Source organism: Gambusia affinis, linkage group LG15, assembly GCF_019740435.1.
Source record: "Gambusia affinis linkage group LG15, SWU_Gaff_1.0, whole genome shotgun sequence".
Classification (NCBI taxonomy): domain Eukaryota; kingdom Metazoa; phylum Chordata; class Actinopteri; order Cyprinodontiformes; family Poeciliidae; genus Gambusia; species Gambusia affinis.
The window spans coordinates 12,607,532-12,628,409 of NC_057882.1; the positions used below are offsets into that span (position 1 = coordinate 12,607,532).

General features: G+C 40.3%; 1 protein-coding gene across 2 annotated transcripts; it reads right to left on the reverse strand.

Annotated features, from left to right (window-relative positions):
• Positions 1-516: 516 nt before the first annotated feature.
• LOC122844627 (unconventional myosin-Ic-like) lies at positions 517-20,049 on the reverse strand. Of its 2 annotated transcripts, XM_044140291.1 has the most exons (33): positions 19,841-20,049; positions 19,463-19,666; positions 14,907-15,062; positions 14,694-14,809; positions 13,309-13,507; positions 13,092-13,172; positions 12,796-12,975; positions 12,611-12,709; positions 11,802-11,915; positions 11,615-11,686; positions 11,419-11,538; positions 11,257-11,339; positions 10,531-10,636; positions 10,340-10,420; positions 10,177-10,268; positions 9,616-9,710; positions 9,497-9,543; positions 9,267-9,347; positions 9,009-9,114; positions 7,221-7,338; positions 7,019-7,132; positions 6,615-6,691; positions 5,925-5,993; positions 5,679-5,763; positions 5,420-5,579; positions 5,238-5,321; positions 3,652-3,745; positions 3,520-3,575; positions 3,311-3,446; positions 2,385-2,455; positions 2,213-2,310; positions 2,008-2,107; positions 517-1,882 (listed from the first exon to the last, which is right to left on the reverse strand). In XM_044140291.1, the coding sequence occupies exons 2-33, from the start codon at positions 19,478-19,480 to the stop codon at positions 1,856-1,858; spliced, it is 3,135 nt and encodes a 1,044-aa protein (XP_043996226.1). In that variant the 5' UTR covers positions 19,481-19,666; positions 19,841-20,049; the 3' UTR covers positions 517-1,855. The 2 variants fall into 2 exon arrangements, with proteins under 2 accessions (XP_043996226.1, XP_043996227.1); XM_044140292.1 differs by lacking the exons at positions 19,463-19,666; positions 19,841-20,049 and adding an exon at positions 15,604-16,059.
• Positions 20,050-20,878: the final 829 nt, after the last annotated feature.

A 20,878-nucleotide genomic window follows, 5' to 3' on the forward strand; every position in this document is an offset into this window, starting at 1 on the left:
TTAAGATCAGAGAAACTATTTTAGTGTGATTGCTATAAGAAGCATTTCTGTTACAAGTCAACAGTGTTTATCATATAGTTTTTAGTATTAAAATCAAAAATAACATTAAATAAATGGTGCACATAACATTATTAAAATAAGAAAAAGCAACATTTTATGTTAATTTAGCAACAGTACAAATAATTGTTGCTTCCGTTTTTCACATAAAAGCAATTATACAATATCACACATTTACTTTTAATATTGTGACAACGTGATATTTTTACTCATCGTGAAAATCTCGTAAAACCCAGTGATTTATTTTAGTTTTCTTTGTGTTCATCTCGAATTACCTCTGGGTTTATTATTGTCAGGAAAAGGTCTTGCCATATGTAGTTATTATCAGTTTGCCATATTGTGTTTAATTTCTTTGTAGATTCTTGTGTTCTTTGTGCATTTGGGTTTATTTCTCGTGGATTTCGGTCTGGGCTTTCCCCCTGGGTTTGGACTTTCTTTGGGTCTCAATTTAGTCTCTTCTTCTTCCCTCAGTCTGCCTGTTTGCTCTCTTCCACAGCTGTTCTTTACTCTTTAACTACCATGCATTCACCCCGTGTCTTTCTCCACTGTTCCCTCAGCATATGAACTCACCGGTTTTCATTGCTTTTTGCTTTACTTCTTCCTCTGTGTTTTTCCTGCGTTTTGGTCCTTTGCAACCACCACCGTGTTTGTGCTTGAAACTGCATCTCAGATTTAGAGTCTCAGTTCAGACCTGATTATTCTAGACTAATTCCAGGTCATCAGAAACACAATTTGTGAAACATTTATTCTTTGTGTTCAAACCTTTTCAATTCTGAAACACTTGTCAAATTGTTCTACACTTGTTTACAATTATTTGTGGGACCTTGTTGTGTTGGCAACTTGTATGGAGTTCTTCTTGAAAACCATCATTTAGAGAAGTTTAGTCTGTACTAAATGATTCTGCTCTGATTCAGACTCTTTAAGACAATTTGTGTTCAGATTTTTTATAAATAGTATGGTTGTCTAAATATCAAAACTGAACAAAATGTTTCACAAATCATTAACTGTTGAAATCTGTTCAATATTTATTCTTTTTCATCCAAGAAAGGCACTTCTAATGTCTCCGAGAAAGGAGTGAATCAACATCAGTAATAGGACACTTTTAGTTTATGTCCTGGATATTTCCGTTTAGTGGTTCTTGAATCACTCAAATCTCTGTTTACACGTTTTAAAAATCAAAACTCTTGCCTGAGTTTTGTCCCACAATCTTCTCAATTAAGCCTTTTTCCCCTCCACTTAACCTTCCAATGAGTGGACACGGTCCTTTGCAAATATCAAGATTCTTTAGAAATGACATTTTGTGGCACAACCTGGGGGTTTTGAAACATGGTTTGCTGGACCTCTGCCAAGTCAGCAGTCATCCCCATGACTGTGTGGGCTGTAGCATTTCTGTATTAAAAATCCCTTTTGTCATTAATAATCCAATTTTCTGAGAAACCAAACCTTAGGTTTTCAAAAAAGCAAAAATCATTCAAATTGACCTAATGAGAATGCATCGTTGTTTGTGGTCAGTCTTGAAAATTTCTTAGATTCACTTGTTGAATTTAAGGGTTGAATCAACTTTTTTTTTTTTTATTATCATATTCTAATTTACTGATATCCACCTGTTCATGGCATGATAAGTGAACAGTGCTGCAGCAGCTTAAGTATCTTTGATGTTGAGCTGGAGGTGCTTTAAAACAGTGCAGATTATCTGAAAGCAGTGAAAGAGCCCTTAAGTGCCAAATACGAAGCTTCAAATCTGATGCCGACTTCAGCATCGTCCATCCTGACTATCTTCCTGCTGATTAATGGATCTTCATGTGGCGCTGCTCTGAGGGGCGGTCTGAAGAGGAAAACACAGTTTCAACACAGTCAGCTGGATGGAAGGGGTTGTTTTTTTTCATACAAAAACAGAGACTCCCTCCCACGCAGCCTCTCTGCGTGACCGGAGAACAGTCGCTGACTCACCACCAGCAGATGTCCTCTTTTGCCTTTGGCCACCTTCAACTCTGAACCCCTGATGAAATCTATTATTCCCTCCTTGGTTCTGGACACGGTAAACCGAATGCTGCGATCCACACGCCATGTAGCACGACCAGGACAGAACGAGATTGTGAGTTCAGTTCGCAAAATTCATCACTCCGGAAGACCAGAGCAGTAAAAAAGTTCTGACCTGCCAGGGCTGACGTTGACGTAGTTGGTCTTGCTGGCCATCATGGCCAGTTTGGTCACCAGTTCGATCACATGGCTGCAGTGCAGCACGGCGTCGCCCTGAGGGAGGCACAGCTGGGATTGAACTAGCTGCATTTTTGATTCACACAGATAAGCAGCACATCCTGCAGTACCTTCTGTTTGTTGTCCTCGCACGGCATGCGCAGAACAACCATCCCGTCACAGAGAGAGCTCACAAAGATGCCTGATTAGAAAGAAAACCCATATTAAACTCAAATGACTGTAAAACTAAATTTTTGATTCCTTTAACTCTAAAGGTGACGTAGGTTGCACAATTCATATTTTGCACGTTTTTATGCTTCCATTTGTGTATGAACTGATTGTAAAAGCTAAGTGCTTAAAAAAAAAAGCAGAAAAAAATTTGGAGGCTATAAGTTCATATTTTTTTGTTTGTAAAATAAGCAAAAACCTCCCAGTTGTCAAGTCATAATTAACGGTCACTGCGCCGTTACAAAGCAATGGAAGCTGAACTCCAGAATGTTTGGTAAGCTGGTTATTGTTTCCTTAGCAGTCAGAAACCAAATGTTGGTTTTGGTTGCACAGGACGCTTTACTAATGCTTTTCAAAGATGTACGCTTCAATTCAAATCAATTCCAGTTTAATTGTGTAGCACATTTCAGCAACAAGGCAGTTAAAAGTGCTTTATATCATACAGTCACCAATTGTGACGCAAGCACTAAACATTACAGTTTGTGAAATGCCAGTGCTGTTTTATAATTACACGTTAGTTTGCAGCCATTTTCTCATGCAAGAGTAAATGTTGAGTGACAAGAGGTCCTAAAGCAAGCTCATTCTTATCCTAACATCTCACTACCTCCGAATGATTTTGTGTAAAAAAAAAAAATGTAGTGAACATGTTTTGCACAACCAGTAGACCTACGCTAACCTGTACAAGGTAGAGTAGTAGGTCTCTTTCCATACCACCTTATCAACCATGCTGGGATAGTTCCAGAAATTCAGAAACATTTGTTGGAGGTTAAGAAAAAAAACAAGATGTAAAAGTTTTTTCACATCTTCAACCTCTGCTGTTGGTTTTCACCTCTCAGAGCGGCGTAGTCCAACCTCTGCTTGATCTTGGTCCGGTCCACCAACACTGCGAAGGAGTTGGTGAGGAGCAACTGGCGGGGACGAGGCTTGAAGCCCCTCCTGTCGTACTTTACGACGGAGACTCCATACTGAGAAAAACAAGGAATGCATGTTACTGCCAGGGAGCGTTTGTTTATCGTTCTTCACTATGTTTAATCCCACCTGCACTTTTTCACTCCCGAGAGTCTGGAGGACTTTTAAGCTGATTTGCTCTCGCTCTGTGAAGCAATGGAAAGAGTCTGTGACATCTCTGTTCATGACACAGAGGTAAACATGGGATGTGAGAAGATTTACCAAGCCTGGTATCCAAAAACAGCCTCCCAACACTTTGAGGATAGCTGCCCTTCTGATCCTTGAAGATCTCACTGGCTACAACCTTTTGCATCATCTGAAGGAAACAGAGAAGTCAAGCAAAGTAAAACACTCTGAGGTTAATTTACACTGACAGAGCGAGGACAGTCACTGACGTTCCAGGTAAAGATGTGTAAAACATCCAGAACCTCTTTTACACTCTCCTCTCTTCAACTCACTCTACAGGAATCTTGCAAAAGAAGGATGGTCACAGAAGGAGGTTGTTATTATGTCAGCTGACCCATTTCTGTATTTATTTGCCATGTTTTGAATAAATATCCAGTGTTTTAGTTTTATGGAGACTTATTTGAAGTCTCCTGCTCTCTGGTCCTTTGGGAGAGCAGCAGACCCACATCACAAATCCTCCAGTGTCATTATAAGTATCAGACTGTTTGTTAGACCCAGCTAACCAAAGCACACTGTTCCAGTCAACATCCTAGTGATAACTTATAAGGCATGACAGAAAATGTTTTTTTTTCTTGCTGGCATGCCTCTGAAACAACAGAATGACATTTGGCTGATGATAGTTGAGTCTTGATTATCCCAAGACGACACTCTTTGCTGCAGTTTTCTAACAGTGAGTTTGGAGATGTTTTTTAACCGCAATTACCAATCTACCTAATGTTTGTGGCAGCAAGATCAACTTGTGTCCTCCTTCAGCCTTGTTTGACACAGTTCTGTCATTTTTTAACTTTTTAATAATTAGTTGGGTTGCACAGCTCAGAAAAAAGTTACGTCACCACTCTGCTTGCCTAAAATAAGCATTTCAATCGTCAATCGTCATGAGTACTCCTCATGACGATTGAGAATACCAACCAAATACTGATTTCTGAACCTGATTTCTGAGTTAAAACATTAGCATTGCTGTTTCTAAATGAATATGAATTGTTTTCTTTGCATTATTTGATGTCTGAAAGCACTGCATCTTTTTTTTTTTTTACCATTTCTCATTTTCTGTAAATAAAAACAACATTTTTGCTTGGAATTTCAGAGACATGCCGCCAGTAGTTTATAGAATAAAAGAACAATGTTGATTTTACTCAAACATTTACCTGTAAAGAGTGAAATCAGAGAAACTGGTAATTTTAAGAGGTCTCTTTTTTTCCAGAGCTGTATATGAGTATATGTATACACCTCTAGGCAAGTAGTTGGGTTCCTATAACATACGACAACCCAAACTGAATTGCATTTTTGCTTGTGTTCCCCATTTTTAACACTGGCTAACAGAGATTAATCTCTTTCTTGCACCATATATTCATATGAAACTTGTAACGAGTTGCTTGTTACACGTTTCAAGACTTTCTGGCCAATCTAAAAGAGTAAAGTATAAGTTACAAAAATGCCATTTTGTAGGAATTATTGTGGGTGGCAGGTAATTTAGTAAAAATCAGATTTTACCTCCCAGTGAACAAATGAACTCAAATGAAAAGTTGGATTCTCGCCTCCTGCCCCCAAAATAAAAAATGAATCTATTTATAATCATCTTTACCAGAGGTAACAATAATTGTTGGATTTGCTGCAACACGTACCTGCTTCTTCCATTCAGGTTGGACTCTCCTGCAGTACTTGATGACCATGTTCTGCATGTGAAGCCCTTGGAGATGCTCAGAGGCCTGCCGGGAATACAACAGTATGAGGAGAGTGTTGTGTGTTATATACCCATGTAGTGGCTTTAGCCAGCTGAAGGACATATTGTTCGCATTGCTCTTACCTCAACAAGCAAAGCAGGAGGTGTCGGCCAGCTCTTGTCCAAAACGCTCCTGGGGAGATTTTTCCTCAGATGTTTCAGGAAGGAGCAGCGTACATGATCCAGGAAGTAATCGTTGTCGTCGCAGTACTCCTCATGACGGTTGATGAAGCCCTTTATGAACCTAAAATGAAAAAAATTATTATTTTTTTTTTTAGAAACTTGTGTGGACAGAAAAAGGAAATCTGTAAAAATGATCCAAACCAACGCATTAGTCCTTCACCTGCGTATCAACTGAGCTGCCTCGCGGCGCCTTTTAGCCCTCCTGCGTGCTTTCATCCCTCGCCACCCAGACTGGATCACGATAACTATGCAAACAGATACATGCACACATTAGTCTTTGCTGAAGGTAACGTATTAAATCAAAAACTCAGCTTACATCCTCATAGGAGTAAAGTAAAATGTAGTTTCCAGCTGAAAGACACAACACTAAGAAGCCGTTAAGCCCAGGGAGGACGTTTGTAGTGACCTGCATGTCTGATGCGCTGATAATTGGCTCTTTCCCTGTAGCCTCGCCAACACTTCTGCAGCGTCACAGCTGGAGAAAAACAGCACAGAAAAATCAAAAACACATTTTGGATATGAAATTTATGAAGATGGTCCCGAGTTCCTGATTCACCATGGAGTTCACCTTAATGTTCATCACGTTGCTTAATGAGGCCAGTTTATTGTGAATGAAATAAATATGGACAGAGGACTCAGTTTGCAATGTCCTGACTGGTGATTGGCTGGCTGGGAACTCACACATCTGCACTTTTTTCAAACCATGAACCTGCCAGTGTAATCAGAGGACATTATATGGTGTGGATTTTGTTACTTAGGTGGGAGGATTCAAAGTTATTCATTTTTAGTGTCAATGAAATGTTTTATGTTTAGATCTATGGGCAGAAATTGCTGGAATTTGAGCCCATGCCAAATAAAAAGAGTGCAGATCTTAAAGAGAAATCGGAAATGCCTAAAATAAGCATCAGGAGGTCAAAGCTTTATAAAAAAAAATATGATTAGACGTAAATCACAAAACTCAGATCAGTGCAGCTCTAGTGTTGGATGTATTTACTGTGAAAGTGAGAGGCAAAGGTTTTACAACTGTGACCTTTCTGGTCCTCTAATCAAAGTTTTACGTGTGTCATGTTAACATAAGATATTTGTGATCTCTTACCGATCTCTGGCTTTTTTGCCTCTAGGGCATCTTCTGTGGCGAAGAGAGTTTTTGGGAAACGGATGAAGATCTTTGACCTACAGAAAAAGAGACACCAAACAGAAGAGTGATCCTCTGCTCCATGGAAATTAACTACACTTTCAACCTTGACTCACATTTACAGCTGGGTCACATCTGAAATTGCAAAATCTACACTTCCTGCACTTGTTGAAAGGATTCATTGACTTTATGATGAATTAGATGTTGATAAATGTTTCTGGACCACATTGTGGTTTAACACCATTCCATTCAATTTCTGGCATTGCAGCAGAATTGATTGATTAACTGCAGATTGGTAATGTGGTAATGAACATTGCCTTTTAGATCTGTTTTCAAAAACTCTTGCCACTTTGTCCTCTGTTTACCTGCCCAGTTTGTACTCTTCTGGTTTGTAGCCCAGGTTGTTCACCAAAGCAGAAACCCCATCAGCCAGTTTTCCGTTCCAGTTGGGCCACGTCTCAGGACACAGGGGCTTGTACCTAAGTTGCAATTAAATGCCATTTAAAATGTACCAGTTGGAAAGAATGAGCAGACTCTAAAAGAAATGGAGAGGTTAGTGCGGGTCACCTCTGCAAGAACGCCTCAAAGCGACGGCGATAGGCGAAGCCAGCGCGCCGGACTCTCAGGTTCTCCATCAGACCCAAGTATTTCACCTGGTGTCTCACCAGAACTTCATCAAAACGTCCTGTGGGAGGACAGCATTTTCGTATTACATCTATGTCATCTAAAGCACATTATCATTACAGTTAATGAGGAACCTGAACATAATGATTTACACTAATTCTTCAAATTAAACATGACCTAATCTTTTTTCTTTTCGGTGATGCATCTGGTTTTCAGACTCACCGCTACTACAAACTTTCAAGAAAGCAATCTTTCTTTATTAAAGGAGAGATATAGTGTAGTGTAAAAACTCATGATCACTCTTTTTCTGACTGAGCACATTTATTTGGATATCTTATATGTGATATGTCTCGTAAGATTCAGACTCCATCCAGGGTCCAGCTTCATTCGTGTGTTCAGAAAAGAGAAGTTTCCTTTCAGCAATCAGAACTTATTTAGATGACTTAAATACAAGAAAACATACGCTTACATGGCAACTTACACTACACTCTGTCAGATTTGTGTCCAAATGTACTTTTGTATGAGAAGTTACCATGGTAACTTTAAACTGGACTACTGATGCTCACTGAGGCAGGGCTGGTGGGAGTCAACCAGCTCATTCCACCTCGTACCAGTAAAAGCTCTGGCTGAAAGGGGAGTCCTTGTGTCGGATCTCTGTGTTTTTTTTTCACAAAACATATTTATTTTAAGGCCTCAGGAAACAACCAGCTATAATAATATTATAATAACAATATGTCTCTCAACTAAGATTTTAACTGGACTTGGTTCAGGGTTTTGTGTCTCTATAGTTCTGATGACAGAAGTGAGATGATCATTTATAGTGATGCTAAATTCATCAACAACCCGGGTAAAGGATGAGTAAAAAGTTTCGAAACGCATTTATCGTTTATTGCAGTAAAATCTCAAACTGGGAAATGCAGAAAAGTCTACATTTAGCCTAAGTATATTTATGCAGTTTGGGTTTCTATAAGATTTAGGTCTGGAGCATGAGATGGCCAGGGAAGAACGTTTGTGTTTCATATAATTATTCTGCTCTCACTTCACAACAACCTGTTTTCATCCCAAAGCCAAACGAAGTGCTTGTTGCCAAAAAAAGCTCAATCTTACCAAACAAACACGGTTCCAGTTTCACAGTAGAGCACAGCATTGTCCAAAAGTTCACTTTTGTGATATTGGAAAGAAAATGTGTTTTATTCTGGCATCACTCCCACACAACCAGTCGTCATGTAGATGCCATTTGATGCTTGTTATGGTGATCACTGTTTACTGCAGTTTCTGATCAGTGAACTTTGGAAATTTTTTTTACCCCCTCCAGCATCATCCTCATGATTATTACTAGCAAGATGGGTTCTTGCCCAGTCTTGTGGTTAAGGGCTTAAAGAAAATGGCTTCTGTGTTGCATAAGTCAATGATTATGAATTAAAAGTTCCTGGATTCTCCGACCAATTTTAAAAAGTAAAACATGAATTAAAACTAGGGTTGTTTGGTGTGGCACAGCTAAACTACTTAACAAATTAAAGGTTGGATTTTTCCGTTTTTGTGAGGTTATATTTTACTCCTCTTGGCCAGGGGTCAAAATAAATGTGGCACCCTAACATTATCTATAACCTATTTCCACCATATCTCGGGGTTTTTTTGTTGTTGTTATTTTTAAGATAAGATGTGCTTCAAAGATTATTTAATTTGAAACTAGTAATTTCCAAGTGATTTTCAGGAGGAATCTGGATGTACCTGGCTGCTTGGCATCATTAGGTTTGATACAGCGAACGTAGGACGGCTCTTTAGACATGAGGATCTCCATTAGCTTCATCAGGCTGTTTTTAAACTGGGAAGCAGCCTAAAAGAAGAAAGACAGAACCAACAAACTGTGGCACAACATTGAAGGTTTGTTTTTGCATGCAACACAGAGAACAGAGTTATGTGCTGTATGAAATAAATGGCCTAAAAGGTAAAATAAGAGTTTTAAGGCTGTGAGAAAATCATTCGCACCATCTCTGGACGTTTTTGGTCGATCACTTCCTCCCTGCGGAAGCAGTGACTTAGGATCTGGTTTTCTGACTGGCACATGACCTAGACAAAAACCAAACCACAAAACCACAAGTCAACAACGCAGGATGACACGCCCTCCCCTTCCTCTTCACAGAAACAATGAATAAAACTCTATCATTTCAGAAAGGTGCTGCAAAGCCCTCTTGTGTTCGTTTTTACATTCCCATCACCTCTTTTAGATTCCTGTTCAGCAAGTCGTTGTTCTTATCCAGGAAACCTGAAAAAAAAAAAAGAAACACCGTTTATTATTAAATAATCGACTCTTCTTTAAAGAATTTATCTATTTTACCGTTGACATTATAGTTGACCTCTCCTGCGTAGTGCAGCAGCCTGAACTCCTCCCTGCTCATTACCCTGCGAGTTTTTCCATTCGCCAACTTGTGCCTGAAAGACATTCAGCGATATCAAGACAGAATAACTTGCCACTCTTTCAGATCTAACTCATTGAAACGACTCTGGCATTTAGGAAGTGGAAACAATTTTGGCAATCTTGAACTGAAACGGGAGTCATTTTGTCTGGTTAAGTAAAATAATTTATGTCTGAGGGGGTCAATGTGGGTCATGTTGAGTGAAACCTCGACAGAGTTTGGATTTTGAACAATGACCTCAAACGGAAAACTAAACAAGCATCAGGACAGGGTTTCAAAGTCTAATACTCAATCTTTTTCAAGATGTCCTGTATTTAAAGGCAGGGTCCATGCAATGAAATACTACTATCTACTATCCAGCCAAAAATGATGCTATAGGTTGGTTCATTATGTGTGGTCTGGCAGTAATTTGCTAAGGGACATTTAATCAAATACTATGGGAGTGTATGTGAGCCTGTACTTATGTTTTTGATGGTTCATACGTGATAAAATGTGGATGGCCGCCAACTGTGTCCTCCAGCTTCTCCAAAAAGGAAATATCACCAGTCTCTCCCGGTCTCAGGCACTCCTCATCCTGAAAGAGAGTTCCCTTAGAGCCCGCCAGCGACAGATGGAAAGAAGAGACCATATGCAGCTCATACAAACCAGAATGGAGATGATGCCTTTGTGCTTCTCCTCTATCAGGTCACAAATGATCTTGTTGTCAAAGTACTGCACCGTCTCCCACTGTGTTTTACGGAGGCCAATGTTATGTTGCTACGTGCACACAACTACGAACAAACGTGACAAAGTGGTTTGTTTTGACGACCAAGTGGGAAAAAGAAAAATAGACTCACGGCAATTCCTTCCGTCTCATACTCCTCCTGCTCGGACCTGAGGGTGAGCTCTATGAAGAGCTGCTGCAGCTTCTCATTGCAGTAGTTGATGCAGAACTGCTCAAAACTAATGGAAGACTTAGAATTAACTCACTCGTCCATTAGAAGACTGAAACAGACATTTGCGTCTGTTTCACAAATGACATGTGAAACAGACATTTGTTTACAAAAGACTTTTAAAAAGCGTCCAACACAAAGTGGAGAAATGAAGATTAGCCCTTTGATAGCGGTCACTGCAGTGGGCAGCTATCTAAAAGCCGGTTTCTTGTGGACTTTTATGTTACAAATGCACACAGACCACTGAAATGGACACTAGTACATCTTACTATATGCTATCAACTACGGGCCATCCACTGCAAGTGCAAGAAACTTTTATTTGTTAAATCCAATATGGTGGACAGGTGAAAAAGATGCCGACCAGCCCAGTCCCTCCTTCTACTGTGGACGACTCATGCAGGTAAAAAAAATATCGTGACATCAAGTAACACCTGACAAACAATACTACTGATGTATTTTCCAAACAACTTTGTATTTGGAGAAAATTACAATTGATCACCTAGAAAAAAAACCCTAGAAATCTTTTTTCTTTTAGTAGATTGTTTTTGTGCGTCAAGAAAATCAAAAACACTTTGGAAAAAAATTCTGACATAAAGGATCATAATTCATGCACAAAAGGGTTAGTTGCACCTGTTGTGCTGCAGGACCTCAAAACCGTAAATATCAAGAAGCCCAATGATCGAGGCGTCTTTGCTGCTGTGGTAGGTTTCCGCCTGCAAAACACACATCAGTGTTAAAACACACGAGTAACCCTGCAGCACAACGACCGAGTTTCTGCAACTGTTCCTGCACCTTCAGAGTGAGTGACTGGTTGATCTTCTCCACCAACCAATTAAAGGTCCGGCCGTACACGGCCTTCGCCAAAGCGTCACGGGCCGAGACTGCCTGTTCAAAATTCAGTGGGCTGATCATCTGTAATTAATCCACAAAGACAAGACAATCAGCACACACGTAAACAGATGTGGATCAAGCTTGAGAGGACACTAACCTCCTCTCCTTTGGCTGTGAGTTTCTTGTGAGTGAGGGCCTCCTTCAGGGCGGAGCCATCGACACCCAGCAGCTGCAAGACAAAAACAGCACATGTGCTCTCAGCTGTGTCGGTTTTTTTGTTTGTTTAGTTTTGTGTTTTTTTGGCATATTTCGGCATGTAGAAATACCACAGAGACTACTCTGACCTTTGCAGCATTTGATAGCTGGGTCTCTGTGGTGATATAAGTTTCTCCTTCCTCTCCTTCCCCGAACAGAGTGTTGCCCAGATGGAGAACACTGGCGATGATGTTCAGCAGTTTCTGAGGCAAACAGATGGGACAAACAGCTGAGCAAGACACTGAAAACAACCAGTTTGGTTTGAAAGGCTTATAGAATTATAAATATTGAATCATTTTTTTTTTCAATTTAATCAAGTTGTCCTGTGGCTCTTTAGTTAGAATCCAACACTAATAAAATAACAGTATGCATTGTTTCTAAATTTTGCTACCATTGTGTCCTTTATATTTATCCCATAGAAATGCCTCTTCTTGTTTTTCTTTTGCATAGAAAGCAGATGCTCATACCCAATCTGGTTATGCTGGAGATGTCTTCCTGTTAAAAGGAAGTTGTTCCTCTCCACTGTTGCTACATGCTTGCTCAGAATGAGGGATTGCAACATTTCTGCAAAGCCAACGACTCCATGCAACTGGCTGGGTTTCCTTAGATGGAAAACTTTTTAATAAATAATCATCTGAACTTGTACGGTATCATAAATTGGATTGAACTGAACTGTATGTGCCCAGATCTGTATCCCTTGATACGACTAGACTCTTCTGCAGTAATTTAAATTTGAACTGAACTAAATTTATTTCTCTTGCAAACTGGACTGAGATTACGTTTGTCCTAAATTGCCACCATGTAAATAAACTGAACTGAATTTAAAACGTTTAAATTGTTGCATTGATATTGGTCCAGGCAACGCAAGTAAACAAATAATCAGGTCCGTATTTGTTACCTGCACTTCCTCTGCGGTGAAGCCGATCACGTCCAGGGCCTTCCTCACAACTCTCCAGTTGTTCTTGTCACTTATGGAGCTCACTCTTGGACAGCTTCCCTAAAGAAAGCAATTTGAAAACCCAAATGACAACGAAGCTGCACGATCCTCTGTTGGACAACAGGTAGTTCGGAGAGCTGAAGTACTTTAACCAGGTAGCGGTAGCTGTGAGGGTTCCTCTCTAGGTTCAGCGTGTTGAGCAGGTTATCGTCTCCTCCATCAAGGAGCTGATAGAAGACGTGGAAATTTCTTTCCCCGTGGTTCTGGTGCACCACCCGGGATTTCTCCAGCAGGTAATTCAGAATATGACCACCCATTGTTGCACCCTAGAAAAAAAAACCCACAAAGCATTGAGACCGGAAAGAAATGGTTAGATTTTAATTGAGGGTTTAAAACCATTCCGGATGAACTGCCATTCTGGAAAAACAAAAACTAAATTTACTTTGAAGTCAAACTGGATATCCATGTATTTCCCAAAGCGGCTGGAGTTGTCATTTCTCAGTGTTTTGGCATTACCGAAAGCCTGCACAAAGAAAGAAACCACACAATGGATTTGAAGCGTTTGCACTAAACACAACTTAAAATAACTTGATTGACATGAAGTATCTAAAAGAAGTGTATATAACACCAAATGTTATACACTTATGTTATACGCGCACCTCCAGGACAGGGTTGGACTGCAGCAGACGGTCACCGAGGGTCAGCATGTGATCATTAGTGGGGCAGGTGACGGCGAAGTAGAGGAGGATCTTCTTGGAGGCCTCTGTCTTACCTGCCCCACTCTCACCTGATATGAGGATACACTGATCCCTCCTCTCTGTTCGCATGGCCCGGTATGTGTTGTCTGATATGGCGTAGCTTTAGGAAATACAAAATATCACCAAAGAAGCTTTAGTGACAAAATGAGATAGAAATTTAAATCTAAAAACAGGAGGTTTTTTTGTTTTTTTCCAATGGTCAATTTGAGACTTGAAAATATTTTTTTTACATCATAGGGAATTGGATTTCACCACAAGGCTGAAAACACATGACAAATAAGTTAACATTCGTCAAAAATCTTTTAAAGATAGGCTGTCCGATTTGACTTTTGCCAGATCTGATTGTGAGGCCTCAAGGGTGTTGAAAGATTTCATTTTAAATTAGTCAAATATTTATTTATGAAAAAATGTAAGCTCATATATGAATCAGATCCAACAGGACATAGGCATGTCCACAAGAATTTAATTAAACATGACAGGAATTTAGATTAAATGTGTCTCAGTTACTTGTATTAAACAACAGGATTTTTTTCCTACGGTGCTTTTTGATCTACCAAATGTGATTTTAGTTTTCAAACAATGACAATAATTTTTAAAGAGAGACACCTTCAGTTTTCCTTCTGTATGTGTCATGTGGGCTTTGATTGAACCACGAGGCTCAGAAATCTCCACCTAAGCTCGGGGAGATTTTGCAGAGAGCAGCTGAAACTCTACCTGCTAAGAGTTAAGATGTTTCAAAACAATGATACCATGAAATATCAATGTGTACAACGTGTTATTTTTCTAGAGTTAGCCTATTTTAGTGAGATATTACACGTACTTTTGGCATCACACAGTTGCCTGTTGTTAAAAACTTGGATCAGTAATGAGGGGAAACAATCTACAGTGAAATCCCTAGTAGTAAAAGTACAATATAATATATAATGACTTGCAAGTGTAATGCATACAAACTCTGAATGTTCGTATTATATTTGATCAGTAACACGGCCTTTCTCTATCTTTTATGCCAACAACAGGTATTGATCTTAGGGACAGAGTAATGATAGAAAAGTGGGAAAAGTTTTTCCTGAATATCATTCAGCCCTAATCTTTTATAACTACATTATTATTATTGTTGTTATTATTATTATTACTTAGAAATACCATAAGGTGTAAAGAGAAATGAATACGTTTGACTTTTCAAGAGTCGGAGGGACAGAACTAATCAGCTATAAGAGCAGTTTTCAGTTTCTAATATTCTCAAGAAAAAACATTCAACAATGAATGAGGAGTACGCAGTGACTCACATGTGAGGAGATATTTCATAGAAGCTGACTCCTCGGTAACGCTCCATCTGCTGCTTGGAGTAAATCTCCAGCTCCTTGTATGGGTTCACTGACACCAGCACCGAGCCGATATACGTCTGAGGGGAAAATATTGAGGGAAGAGAAATTATAGTCAAATACACAGCACAAAGTGATTTTATTTTAAAGCATTTGAAGAGAAGTGGTAGTAGGTACATAGATGAGGTTTTCCCTGAAGCGTCTCCGCAGGTTCTCTATGAAGGCGGCCTCGCTGTTGTAGTTTTCCAGCAGGACAAAGTCCTGCACTCCGACCCTGTCCCGGGCTGTGAGGGCACTCTCCATCATCAGGCGCACTCGTCCTTCATCCACCTCCTGCACAAACACGGTCATTATTCATGGGTTGAATAAGGCAAGAGTGTAGTTTTGTATTTTACCAGCAGAGGGCACAGAAGCACCCGTTTTTTCTGACTCATTCCACATTTTCTCAACTGTGACCCCACCAACATCTGGTGCTCAGAATAAGAATACATACCAAATGACGTTTTTAAACTTATAAATCACATCATACAGGGGCACAATAGCTATATAATCTTAGATTAGTGGAACTTTTACAACATTTTGCTTGCAGATTAGTAAAAGTTCCACCTCTCCTTCCCAATGTTAAACGGTGGAGCCGTTTAAAATCTTCTGTTGTGAAGTTGAGATTACGATGTATGTACAGTAGACACACTGCTGCGTCCCCAGTCAGGGTTTAATCAGCACAACTATGACAATATGTGTTCATATCAACTGCACCATGGTGGCAAACATCGCAGAAATATTCTCAGTTTGGCCTTTTTGTAAGACCAAGAACACACTAGCACTTACATGCAAACACAAATACAAAGAGGCATTCATATCGGTTGATACTTACCGGTGATAGTAATCCAGAGACGTAATTTAGGGTGAAATTGTTCCACCACACCCCAAGCAAGCTAAGAGCACACTGTGTTTAGTACCAAAAGGCTTGGTCATGAGAGAAGTTCTTCTGTTTCACATTCACAAAGGAAAAATACAAAAAAACAAGCAAAAAGTGGAACAAAGGGGGTAGACATCCACAGGACTTCTGTTTTTAATGTGTGCAAGAGTCTCTCAGGGGTCTCATTTGGCCTGTTAATGCTGCTAAGAGGTCATTATCTCCGGACCCTTGATGCAGGAAAGTCCATGCAAAAAAAAACACACAAGGACAACAGTGGAAGAGAGCCAAGAGCAGAGGAAAGTCAGCAAACACTTCCACCATAGCCCCTCCTCTAGCTTTCACCTCAGGAGGATTGTTCCACCACTTGTAGGTGGCCTTCCTACAGATAGTAAATTCAGTTCACTGTCACAGTTTTTCCAAAGGATGCATGTAAGGAATTCTGAGATCACAGACTCGGTACACACCATGCTTTTGTTCCACAAAAACCACAGTTGAGTTTCCAGTGATAGCCATGTGGGAATGTGACGTTCACGTGGTGATGCAAATAATCTCAAATTCCTATACTGATAGGCTGCAGGGGAGTGACACACATTAAAAGCTACAGGGTCCAGTTTGTAGAAAAACCCCCCCACAAGTTTACCCCTTGAGTTTAGAATATTTTATCCTGGAGAGGCAAAAATTGTAATCCTTTGATACAAATGGTCACCCTTAGATGTAAAGTAAAAGGTCAGAATGCTGAGGAACAACCCAGGGAACACAAAGACTCAAGAAACTGGAAGATGCAGGAACATCTGTGAACATATTGAGGGTTAACAAAGCTCTATATATCCTCCAGAAAAGTATAATCTCCAATTAAATTCAAAATTTAAAAATACTTTGTAGGTCTCAAATGGAAATTAAATGTAATATCCATGTTTGGGTAGACTGAAGCGTCTCGCATGGAGGTGGTAGCATCATTCTGAGGCTCCATGTCACTGCAGGTGGAACTGGTGCATTGCAAAAGTGGATTAAGAAATGAATGAAGAATACGTCCAAATTCTTCGACTTCACTTCTAATCAATCACTACATGGCTTAAACTTGGACGTAGTTTGATGTTAGATCAGAACTATGGCCGCAAACACGAGCTTAGAGTAAGCTTCAGAAATGGCAACTCAAAGAAAGTCAATCAATTTAATTTCTGGGAATATATCCAAATGTTGGTGTGTGTGTGTGTGTGCATCCTGCATGTTTTAGTTCTCTCCCTGGTGGTACTAACAACATTTTCAGCAACTCAATGTTCTACTTAGGCCTTCTAACGAGCCATCATTGGATCCAGGTGTGTTAAACCAGGGAGAGAACTAAAACGTGCAGGATGCCGGCCCTCCAGGACCGACTTTGGGCACCCCTGGTCTAAAGTCATGTTGCTCCAAATATTTATACCTGTAAAGGCTCTTTACAAAATACATTATAAAGGAATGAGGGATGACTCATGACATTTGCAGTCCTCTGTAGTACATAGTTGGCAGACAGCATGTATACAGGGTACAAAACGTCTGTCAGTTCTGCGTAATGCTGCAGGCTACAGGAGCTAAATCCCCATTGCTTTAATTCAACTCCAAAACAGCAAAACACTCCCTTGAAGGCCCTATTAATTTCAAGTCATGAGTTTGCTTTTTGTCTCAGTTCCAGGAATTGCATCACTGGACCCAAACAACTTCCAGCAATAAGAGGCCTTTATCCAAAGCTACAGTCGTGGCCAAACGTTGAGAGACTGACGGAAATCTTACTTTTAACAAAACAAAAGGTTTTTATGGTAGTAACTTAGGTTGTTGTGCAGTGTGATCAGGTGAAATGGAGTTAACTGCAAAGTTAATTAAATTTATTGGGAATTAACTTAATCACAAATTCTAATTTTAGCCCTACCGCAAAATGACCTGTTAGCGTCTTTTCAACAATCGTTCTCAAGTCAACTTAAGGAGAAAGTTGACTACACTCCATTATTCTCATTACTTTTAGTGCAGAACTTGTTAAAAATATCATCAGGCAAATACAAGTGAGGCCTTCACAGAACCCAGTTCTGGGCAAGCAAAACATCAACATTATGAAACTGGACTACAGAAGACTGAAGTGGAGGCATTTTCTCCAGGGAAGAAAAGTTTAGGACATCTGGGAAAAGGGTTGTTCATCGAAGGAAGGTGGAATCTTCCCTGGAGTCTTGTTCCATCCCAACAGAGAAGCATCCTGAGACCATTCAACAGTCGCCTCTTGTCTAAGGAAGTTGGTGGACTTACTTTGCCTTGAAAAAAGAATAGTAACCAAACATCCTCTAAGAGCAACTTCACCCAATGATGCAGGAAAGGTTTCACGATGAGTAATACCTTTCCCAACATGACGGAGCGAAGCGCAACATGGAAAAAGTTAGAACTGAGCGGCTCAGGGATGAAAACATTGACATTTCTAACTTCTTAGATCAGCAATATTCTGCTCTGGTCTTCAACTCTGCAAGAACACAAAATCTTACCAAGCATTTTTGGTCTAGTTTCTAGTCAAATACCTTAGTACACTTGAAAATAGGCAAAACTAACTTATAAGTGACTTTTCAGTAAGATATAGGAGCTTATTTTAAGTCAATAATTCATTAGTATTGATGAAATAGTACTTGTTACATTGGCAGATCATTTCACTTAAATAAAGATATCTTCCCCATGTTGTAGTTTAGTCTTATTTCATTTGCACTAGAAACTAGACCAAAAATACTCAGCAAGATTTTGTGTTTTTACAATAAAGAACCACAATTGTGCGAATTCAAGACGCATTCCTGATTTGAAATAATTGAATAAAATAGGTGCATTGCCTCCTAAGCATGTCATCAAGTCCTGCAGAGGCCAGGTAATGTGCCCAGACCTTAATCATACTCAAAATGTGCTGTCAATCCTCAAAAAGTGAACAGACAAACTAAAACACTAAAACCCTTTCTAGTAGGAATGGGTCACCATCAGTCAGAATTGGGCTCAGCAGCAGATGTTTTTTTATTTTTATTTTTTACCAGAGCAAACTAATACACTGCATGAACTACATGCCTTGTTTACTCATGAAACTTTCAGGGTTGATCCTCAGGAACATCTCGCAAAAGAAAAGACACTGAAATGAACTATGAAAAGAAGTGAGGATTGTCTTTATGTCTCTGGCTAAGGTACCCTAGAGACCTGAACCCCAGAGGCGGAGATGCAAACCGAAAACGCTTTAATCCCTACTGATTTTATTGTCAGAGAACTGGCTGAGGCATGCAGAGATGGCGTACTTTGAAAGGCATTGCTCGATTGCTCTGTGCAGGGTCTGACTCTGACTCGCAGACGGCTTTGGTGGAATTTGTAAGTTTGTAGTTGCAGCTGGAGTTGCAGCCAGCGATGAGGGTTAGGAAGAGAACTTGGCTCCAGGCTCCACAACTGAGCTCTGCAAGGCCGACTACATACAAATTGCATTCCTTATAAGGCTTGCCCCTCCACTGCGTCGTGGAGTGAGCTGGTCTTCTACCACAGCTGGTTCTCTCTAACACTAATGTGCTGGAGGCTGAAACTGGTGGAGAAATTATCCAGCTTTGGTTTGAGTTAATGCCTGAACAAAAACCTCAACATGTACACAAATCATGAGGGTGGAAAGAGGAGTTCCAGAGTGAGTCATTGGTCCGCTTTGCTTTTCCCTTTGTGCTGTCTCCATGGTGGCTCAGATCTTTAGTGTGTGAGTGCCACACACTCTAAAAACACCTGAATCCAAACCTGTATGCAGCAGTGAGTGTTTCAAACACAACAGAGAGCATCTTAAGGTAGATCTTACCCTGCCTTGATACCTCATCCTGTCTTGTTAGTGCTGGTTTCCCCTCAGCGGAGCGCTCCTCCTCCTCTTCCTCTCTCAAACAGACTCCTCAGCTGCTCCTTCTCATTCACCTTTGCCCACAAGCGACACAGCCCAACAACTCGTCCACTTTCTCCTGGTCTTCTTGGCTTCCTCCCTCCACCTAGTCCGGATTCCTCCCCCCTCCTGAGAGGACAAAGAACACACACTCAGGCCAGAAAGCTCTCGGCTCCTTCTTGTTTACACCTCCAATCCATCTCGCCCGTGGCAGGTCAGAGTCAGTGACCGCCGCCGCACGGGTTCCTTCTCTCCTGCACTCAAAGCTTTACTGCCAGAGACAAGGGCAGGAACTCCACTCACACGTCACGCTGAAAGGAGAAGAAGGCAGGAAAAAAAGAGGCAAGGGAAAATATGCTGTTGGTTGCTGAAAAAAAAAAAAAGAGCTTGAGAAACAGAGAGCTGAGAGGTTCTGGAAAAAGTTACTAACATCCCCAAATTGCAACGATGTAATCAGAGTTTAGCTTTAAAAAAAAAAAATTTAAAAAAGGAGAAAAAAACAAAACAGAAATCATATGATGAGATCTCATTACATTCCTTCTTCTTAGTCCTTCCCTCCCCGTTCGGTTTGATCCCCTCCCTATTTTCTCCCGCAAGCTGAGACAGATTCACATCCACTGGGAGTTATGGAAATGTTTCGTGAGCGAGACAGCCCATCTCCTTGTGGCTTTTCCCTACTGACAAAACAGCTTGCACCAATTACAAAAATATTAATCAGCAGATGTGATATTAGTCACGACAACGGTCATAAATCTTTGGCACATGTGAATTTAGCATCTGTGCTGTGTGTTTGGGTTATAAAATTCCTATGTGATTATGCTCCTTTCCACTTTGGACTTCTTTTAGGGAGTGCAATCAAGGCCAGACGCCCCATGTGGGAGAACAGCTCCCTCTTCTGGTTTCTCAGCTTTCTTCTCTCTTTACTCTCTCCTCACATCTCTCACTTTCCCCTTGCTGGCATCATCAAATATCCAGTGCGGAGGAGCCTGAGTAACGCTACCTGGAGAGACAGAGACACTTTGTCTCTCAGCTCTGCCACGTTTGGATGTGTGTGGATCTTTAAACAAGCAGAAAAAAACTGAAAGTAGTTGTTTGAATAAGAAATAGGCAAAGACGTGTGCAATTGTATACACTGCCTTTAGAAAGAATTCACATCCAAGGACTTGGATGTTGTAAAACCATTTTATACAAAATAACAATCTGTCAAAAAAAACCAAACAAAAACAAAGTAAATGAGTAAATATTCACTCAATTCTTCCTTGCAAAACTGTCCAAGCATTGCCAGGTATTGTGGGGATTGGCTGTGAACAGCCCTTTCGAAGCCTACAGCAAATTCTCTAT